The sequence below is a fragment of the Herpailurus yagouaroundi genome, unplaced genomic scaffold, assembly GCF_014898765.1.
Source record: "Herpailurus yagouaroundi ecotype Mexico unplaced genomic scaffold, PumYag 185, whole genome shotgun sequence".
Taxonomy (NCBI): Eukaryota; Metazoa; Chordata; class Mammalia; order Carnivora; family Felidae; genus Herpailurus; species Herpailurus yagouaroundi.
In genome coordinates, this window is record NW_024412416.1 from 27,484,456 (window position 1) to 27,493,950 (window position 9,495).

Below are 9,495 nucleotides of genomic sequence, written 5' to 3' on the forward strand. Positions count from 1 at the left end.
CACACAGCATTTTCTGTGACAAAGATCAGATTTTAAAACAAACTGGGGCTTCATGTCACCTTTGCTGTCAAAGAATTCAAAGATGGCTTATGAATCCAAAGGGCATATTCTGAGAAACTCTCTCATGGAGGACACAGGTTGCCATTTAAAAATTGTAGATTCCAAACTGTAGAAAGGGTACATTCATTCTGAGGATGCCAGGGACAGAAATGCAACTATAAAGGTCTCCTACTTTCCAGTACTTAGTGCCCTGGGGATCTTAAGCCTTTTGAAATCAGACACTTCATACAACTACCACTTCTGAGAATCCCCAGCAAACATCTTCATCTCAAGCAATCAGATGCAGTAGACAAAAACTGAAGGAGAGATCAGTTGTCTGAGGTTTAGCCATGGTATTGCCTAAGCAGAGCATATGAGACCTCAGCTGAAGCATGCTGCCCTCTCTTGCTCTTTGTTATCACTAGCCTTGTCTCACATGTAACACTCCACACACACACACACACACACACACACACACACACAAAAGCATTCCAGCATTTAATAAACATTGACTGAACCACTGGTGTCCTGTGGAGTGTGCACAGCTGGGTGTATTAACCACAGTTTTGTTATAATCAATGGAAATATCTTGAACCACCTTCAAAACTCAAGTTTATTATTCTAGGCTGTTAAATTGTAAAATATTATTTTAAAAGCACTTATGACCATCTTACAAGTCAAATTTCTACACTTGTAATTGATGACTTAAAAACTCCAGAGAAAAACATAAATGGATAAAATATAATTTTATATTATATAAACTGGTAAAAAGCTAGGATACTAATTAATTCTAAACCTTTTGTCAAGTTACAGTTTATTTTTTTAATACATAAAATGTTTCCTTACAAACTGTTTTCCTTTTCCCAGAAAGAGTACAGAGATGCAGACTATTTTAACATGGAAAATGATTACATAAAAAAACTCTTGATGACCTCAGGAAACTGAAAGTTAAACAGTACAAGCCACTTGGGGTTGAATATTGCATTTGTGTCTTTTCTTACAGAGCATAGCAAGACTTGTTTTGAAATATACATATTTTCTTGTAGTGGAATCTTTAGTAAGTTATCTTGTATTTCCCATGATTTTCTAGCATTCACCTGAATGAGTGTGGATGCCAAAGGTTTCCACTCCAGAGCACCCCCATGATGAGCACCTTTTCTTCTCCCAAGAGTGGTCTTGGGGCAGTTTTCTACTGATGTTGGTGATGGATCAAGTTTCCCTTAGTCTTCAAACGATGTATATCTGTTAATTCCATCCCATCACGACATGAGCAACAAGGAGGTAACACATCCCAACTGTGCAGGAGACAACCATCATTGGGAAGCCCAACCTGAAACATGAAGAGAAGTGGATTGTGGTGTCTGGTGTCTGGCAAGTAATGTGAGTTCTAAATTAATTATTACATATGTCATTACATCATTATATTTGTCATGACTTAGGAGGTTTGTGTATCCACAAAGTCAATTGCTTCTTATTTCTAGAAATTGAAAAGTTGGTTTTAACCTAGATGATATGGATGCATGCTTACATTAGATATCTCCCAATGTATGACATTTTATTGAGAAATGCTTACAATTTTTACAAATTTTAATTGACATTTTATAGCCTCAATTTAATCATCTACAACATTAGAGTGTTGGTCTTGATAATGACATTTAACAACTGTCAGTGTCATATAACTGGACCATTTTTTAAGTCTGCATCATCTTCCAATTGTCCTTCTGAGAAAACTGATTTCCTAGAAATGTCATATTCCTATAGACCCCTGAAGTTCCTAACACTTAATAGTGAAGAGAGCTTTAGAGGTAGGATTAGAAAATAATCTCTTGTCTCTAGGAAGGGAAGAGGAAAGAATGGAATTTCTTCTGTATTCAGTGAAGTGCAGGAGGTATAGGTATGCACAAATACAAAAGAAGTCATGAGAAGATGAACGTTTCCCTCATTATATTCTTCCTACGATGTACTTGTGTTCCCACAAATTCCTATCCCAGCTAACAAATCACAATTGATTCCCATTTCACATTTGGAATTCATGCTTTGAAGCCATTACTTCGTGCTGCATTGCCATTGAGGGAAGTCACTGCAAAGACTAAAATTTTTGTCCCAAAAGGCTTAAAAATTCACTGGGAAGAGCCTAGTGTGTTATAATGATAATGATTATAACATTCTTCCTTCCCCTGGCTGTGGGCATGGGGAGTGGCTACTCAGAAAGAGTCACAGTAAGGCTCTTTGTATGAAGCTGTAATTTAAACACAGAAACTACAACCACAAGTGAAATAGCTCCTTAAATTCTAGACCAGAATTAGACATTTCAGTAAGGTGGTAGGTTCTATTCTAGGCACATTTCTTTTACAAAATGGAAAACTGAAACAACAGATTTCAGTAAAATAATCTAAATTTGAGATTAGTAAACTTTGTTTTTTTTTTTTTTAATAGCTGAATATGTTAGCAATAGGTCAGTCCAGTAATTGAATTCTGGAAAAATGCACCCAGGAATAGTGTCTCTTCAACTCCAGGTGTCACAGACATTATCACAAGCGTTCACACAAATGCAAAACCTTTCCTTACACTGTGACAGATTGTATGGAATTGAGTCAGTGTCAAGTAAGATGCTGAATACTTCAACCTGGGTGATAGGACACCTGACTGTGTTTCAGAAGCAAGTATGCTTTCACAAAGGATGGAGTCCACAAAAAGAAGACCTTACTCTTGGGGAGTCCAAGCCCAAAGGAATTTCCTTGTAGATGGTTCTGCTGTGCTCCCAACATCGTAGATGGTTACTGGTGTCTCAGAGATGGCAACAATCCTGAGAAGGAGTATCATCTAGGGACTGATGCAAGCATTCAGACACCATCAAAAAAAATTGTTCATGTAGTGTCTAGACACTGTGGAAATCCTCATAAAGTTGACCTCATCAACTGCTCATATCACCTTTTGAGATTGATATCATCACATCCACTGTGCCGATGGAATTCGGAAAAGGAAGCAGACTTATCCAGGTTACTTGGCTAATCTCCTTTGGTGTGGACAGACATTCAAACCCCCTCAGTCTAACTCTAGAGTGCATGCTTTCAATCACTATACATTCTGCTTCCCTGTGGGTACAGGTAAACCATACAATGACAACATACAACTCAGAAATAAGTGACTTATTCACATCTACTATATGCTAAGAGCCTGATATTGAGAATGCAGATGTTGAAATTTCCCAAACACAATAAGGCAGGTCATACATATTATCCCTATTTCATAGAAGAAACTGAAGCTTAAATATATTAAGGAATTTGACAAAGTATGCCACCACTAAGATGTTTTGGCATATTTTTCTGGCTTCAAAATCCACATGCATTCCCACCACAACACATTAGTTAAGGGTTCTGTTCTTATCCAGCTGCATGATCCTGGGGAAGTATTAAACATCTCCATGACTGAATTTCTTCATCTTTAAAATGGAAGTAATAATAATACCTACTTACTAAGGTTGTTATGAGGATTATGCGTTCACCCCTATAAATCCCTTAGACAAGCATCTGGTCACATAATGAGCCACAGAGCAAAGACTGACAAGAGACCCCTTAGTGTTCATTTAACATGACAGTGAATCTCAGACAAGATGTCCAGGACTACAAGGGAGACCTTTTAATATTCACTGAGCCTCGGGAGAATGGATCAACCTAAGCCTATCCTAATACCACCTACAGTCTCCTAACACCACAACATACAAACTCCAGCCTAACCAGTGGGAAGAGAGAGACAGAAACAAAAGCAGAAACAGACAGAGATAGAGACAGAAAGAGAGGGGTAAAAAGGGAAAGGTGGAAGGGAGGGAGGTAAAGAGAGGAGGCAGGGAGGGAGAGAAAAAAAAGAGAAGGGAATTATATCAGATATCAGTTCTAATATTTTAGATTCAAGCTTCATCATCTGCTAGTTGGATTATAACATGCCAACAAAAAATAATACAAAGATATTTGCATGTACCATAAGATCCTTGAACCCATCAATGTGTATACAGTAAGGATTCTATGAATGAAAAATGTGCTTTTACAGTCCAAAGAGAATTGACCTAGGTAAATCAGTATTTTTTATAGATCAAGAAACAAGAAACTACAGCCCCCAGGCCAATACTGGCCCACTGACTGTTCTTGTAAATAAAGTTTTATTGTAACACATTCTCTCCCATTCATTTACTTATCATAAAATGGATGTTCTACCATCTAGGGTAGCTGAGGCTGCCACATCAAAGTACTGTTGAGTAGTTGCAACAGAGACCATGTGGCCCATGAAGCCTGAAAGATTTATATCTGACCCTTACAAAAAAAAAATGTTTGACACTCCTTATCATAGAAAAAGACATTAAGTCCTGGGAAGGCGAAGAAACTTGTCATCTTCTTGTCAGCTCACTCAAAATGCAAGGTAATCCCAGACCACAAGCCAATAGAAATATACTGTGAGCCACTATGTAATTTCAAATTTCTAGTACCACTTATTTTTAAAAAAGTAAAAAAAAAAAGTGAAATTAAATTTAATAATATATTATTGAAGCCAACATACCCAAAATATTATTTTAACATATAATCAACATAAAATTGAATAGTTTACATTAATTTTTATACTAAAACTTTGAAATCCAGTGTGGGTTTTCCATTCACAGAACACCTTAATTTGACTTGCCACATTTCAAGGCTTAATTGTGCCAAACTGACTAGGGGTTGTGTGGTCCAATGCAGCTCTAGGTGGCTCACAATATCTGGATGAAAACATTTGAAAAGGCAGGTTTATGACCTTTAGTAGATGCAGGGGATTCTGGCTCTACATGGAGCTTTCACAGAGGATATGCAAGAGTGAAGCATTTGCAGGAAAAAAAGAGGTTGAGACAGACTGGCAGGGGCTCTGCAACCATCTGTGTACATCTCCACCAGGCTAGCAAGCTCATCAGGGTGGCGTTTTCTTGTACATTTTGGAAGTCACACATACAGACAAAGAATTCTCTAATGCTAGAGTCAAGACAAATGATGAAGCTATTCATTGGCATTTGATGGCACTGACAGCAGTAGCTACACACCTGAGTATCTGATGGGTAAAGACAAGGATGGGGCAGCTCTGTTGAAACGCTAAAGTTGGCATCTTCCTTCTTGGGGTGAGTCCCTGCTGCTTTTTCCGGTGGGAGTACCGTTAGTTTGGTTGGTGTTTTAATGCTTCACTCCCTGTCCAGGCAAGAGTCCACTGAAAGGAGATTTATTTGAAGTGAGGGCACTAATGACTTCCTGTCACTGTCAGCCATTCTCTGAGTATACACATTTATGCTCCACATTTACCAAGAGCAGTTCCACTTCCCAGAAGATACATCTGTCTTACTCCCCAAGCCTCTCAGAAAAGCAGTACCTTCACCAAAAGGCTTAGGAAAAGCATATTTGTTCAAAACATAGCATCACATTATGTTTTCATTTCCCTCTGAGATTATTTTCAATCCATTCTGGCTCCAAACATCACATTCTGTTACAGAAGACAAAAACACTTGAATGTCAAAGCACAAATCCAGGGGTTTTGGGAGAAGATGGCCGCGTAGGAGGACGCTGGGCTCACCGCGCGTCTTGCTGATCACTTAGATTCCACCTACACCTGCCTAAATAGCCCAGAAAACCACCAGAAGACTAGCAGAATGGAGTCTCCAGAGCCAAGCGCAGACGACAGGCCCACGGAAGAGGGTAAGAAGGGCGGAGAGGCTGTGCGCGCTACACGGACTGGCGGGAGGGAGCCAGGGTGGAGGGGCAGTCTGCCGGCCAAGCAGAGCCCCCGAGTCTGGCTTGCAAAAGTGGAGGGGCCAGATGGAGTGTGTTCCAACAGCAAGCATAACTTAGCATCTGGGAGGTCATAAGTTAATAGCTCTGCTCAGAAAGCGGGAAGGCTGGAGGACAAACAGAGGGAGAGTTGCTGAGCCCCAAGACGACAGAGCTCAGTTAGGCGGGGAACAAAGATGCTAGCCAGTCCCATCTCCCTCACCCATCCCCCAGCCAAAATCCCAAAGGGAACCAGTTCCCGCCAGGGAACTTGCTTGCTCCTCACAAACACCCAACGCTGTGCTTCTGCGGAACCACCCCTCCGGGAGTGGGTCTGACTCACTTCCACTGCCACAGGGCCCCTCCTGAAGTGTATCACCTAAGGAGAAGTGAGCTAAGCCTGCCCCTCCTGCCCCTGTGCACCTTGCCTACCCACCCCAGCTAATATGCCAGATCCCCAGCACCACAAGCCTGGCAGTGTGCAAGTAGCCACTGCACTTGCACAGACAGGCCATGCCACCCCACAGTGAAGAGAAGGCACACACCAATCTGACTGTGGCCCCAGCAGTGGGCTGCGGGCAGACATCAGGTCTGACTGTGGCCCCACCCACCAACTCCAGTTATACACCACAGCACAGGGGAAGTGCCCTGCAGGTCCGCACCACTCCAGGGACTATCCAAAATGACCAAACGGAAGAATTCCCCTCAAAAGAATCACCAGGAAATAACAACAGCTAATGAACTCATCAAAAAGGATTTAAATAATATAACAGAAAGTGAATTTAGAATAATAGTCATAAAATTAATCACTGGGCTTGAAAACAGTATAGAGGACAGCAGAGAATCTCTTGCTACAGAGATCAAGGGACTAAGGAACAGTCAGGAGGAGCTGAAAAACGCTTTAAACGACATGCAAAATAAAATGGAAACGACCATGGCTCAGACTGAAGAGGCAGAGGAGAGAATAGGTGAACTAGAAGATAAAACTATGGAAAAAGAGAAAGCTGAGAAAAAGAGAGATAAAAAAATCCAGGAGTATGAAGGGAAAATTAGAGAACTAAGTGATACACTAAAAAGAAATAATATACGCATACTTGGTATCCCAGAGGAGGAAGAGAGACGGAAAGGTGCTGAAGGTATACTTGAAGAAATATTAGCTGAGAACTTCCCTGAAGTGGGGAAGGAAAAAGGCATTGAAATCCAGGAGGCACAGAGAACTCCCTTCAGACGTAACTTGATCTTCTGCACGACATATCATAGTGAAACTGGGAACATACAAGGATTAAGAGAAAATCCTGAAAGCAGCAAGGGATAAACGTGCCCTAACATATAAAGGGAGACCTATAAGACACGTGACCGCTCTCTTTTGAAATTTGGCAAGCCAGAAAGGATTGGCACGATTCTTCAATGTGATGAACAGAAAAAAATATGCAGCCAAGAATCCTTTATCCAGCAAGTCTGTCATTTAGAATAGAAGGAGAGATAAAGGTCTTCCCAAACAAACAAAAACTGAGGAATTCGTCACCACTAAACCAGCCCTACAAGAGATCCTAAGGGGGATCCTGTGAGACAAAGTACCAGAGAAATCGCTACAAGCATAAAACATACAGACATCACAATGACTCTAAACCTGGATCTTTCTATAATAACACTGAATGTAAATGGACTAAATGCACCAACCAAAAGACATAGGGTATCAGAATGGATAAAAAAATAAGACCCATCTATTTGCTGTCTACAAGAGACTCATTTTAGACCTGAGGACACCTTTAGATTGAGAGTGAGGGGATGGAGAACTATTTATCATGCTACTGGAAGCCAAAAGACAGCTGGAGTAGCCATACTTATATCAGAAAAACTAGTCTTTAAATTAAAGTCTGTAACAAGAGATGAAGAAGGTATTATATAATAATTACAGGGTCTATCCATCAGGAAAAGCTAACAATTATAAATGTCTATGCATCGAATACCGGAACCCCTAAATATATAAAACAATTACTCATAAACATAAGCAACCTTATTGATAAGAATGTGGTAATTGCAGGGAAATTTAACACTCCACTTACAGAAATGGATAGATCATCTAGACACACGGTCAATAAAGAAACAAGGGCCCTGAATGAGACATTGGATCAGATGGACTTGACCGACATATTTGGAACTCTGCATCCCAAAGCAACAGAATATACTTTCTTCTCGAGTGCACATGGAACATTCTCCAAGATAGATCGTATACTGGGTCACAAAACAGCCCTTCATAAGTATACAAGAATTGAAATTATACCATGCATACTTTCAGACCACAATGCTATGAAGCTTGAAATCAACCACAGGAAAAAGTCTGGAAAACCTCCAAAAGCATGGAGTTTAAAGAACACCCTACTAAAGAATGAATGGCTCAACCAAGCAATTAGGGAAGAAATTAAAAAATATATGGAAACAAACGAAACTGAAAATACAACAATCCAAACGCTTAGGAATGCAGCGAAGGCACTCCTGAGAGGAAAATACATTGCAATCCAGGCCTATCTCAAGAAACAAGAAAAATCCCAAATACAAACTCTAAGAGCACACCTAAAGGAAATAGAAGCAGAACAGCAAAGGCAGCCTAAACCCAGCAGAAGAAGAGAAATAATAAAGATCAGAGCAGAAATAAACAATATAGAATCTAAAAAAAACTGTAGAGCAGATTAACGAAACCAAGAGTTGGTTTTCTGAAAAAATAAACAAAATAGACCAACCTCTAGCCAGGCTTCTCAAAAAGAAAGGGGAGATGACCCAAATAGATCAAATCATGAATGAAAATGGAATTGTTACAACCAATCCCTCAGAGATACAAACAATTATCAGGGAATACTATGAAAAATAGTATGCCAACAAATTGGACACCTGGAAGAAATGGACAAATTCCTGAACACCCACACTCTTCCAAAACTTATCAGAAGGAAATAGAAAGTTTGAACAGACCCATAACCAGCGAAGAAATTGAATCGGTTATCAAAAATCTCCCAACAAATAAGAGTCCAGGACCAGATGGCTTCCCAGGGGAGTTCTACCAGACATTTAAAGTGGAGATAATACCTATCCTTCTCAAGCTATTCCAAGAAATAGAAAGGGAAGGAAAAGTTCCAGACTCATTCTATGAAGCCAGTATGACTTTCATTCCTAAACCAGACAGAGACCCAGTAAAAAAAGAGAACTACAGGCCAATATCCCTGATGAGTATGGATGCAAAAATTCTCAACAAGATACTAGCAAATCGAATTCAACAGCATATAAAAAGAATTATTCACCATGATCAAGTGGAATTCATTCTTGGGATGCAGGGCTGGTTCAACATTCCCAAATCAATCGACATGATACATAACATTGATAAAAGAAAAGAAAAGAACTATATGATCCTGTCAATCGATGCAGAAAAATCATTTGACAAAATTCAGCATCCTTTCTTAATAAAAACCCTCGAGAAAGTCGGGATAGAAGGAATATACTTCAACATCATAAAAGCCATTTATGAAAAGCCCACAGCTAACATCATCCTCTATGGGGAAAAAATGAGAGCTTTTTCCCTGAGATCAGGAACACGACAGGGATGCCCACTCTCACCGCTGTTGTTTAACATAGTGTTGGAAGTTCTAGCATCAGCAATCAGACAACAAAAGGAAATCAAAGGCATCAA

The 9,495-nt window shown here is 39.9% G+C and overlaps 1 protein-coding gene across 1 annotated transcript in view; it reads right to left on the reverse strand.

The window, feature by feature from the left end:
* Window positions 1–633: 633 nt before the first annotated feature.
* OCA2 (OCA2 melanosomal transmembrane protein) overlaps window positions 634–9,495 on the reverse strand; it is a 527,910-nt gene continuing 519,048 nt past the window's right edge. The window contains exon 24 of the mRNA XM_040493912.1: window positions 634–1,369. Coding sequence (XP_040349846.1) covers window positions 1,285–1,369 — 85 coding nt within the window. The 3' untranslated portion in view covers window positions 634–1,284. The remainder of the gene's footprint in view (window positions 1,370–9,495) is intronic.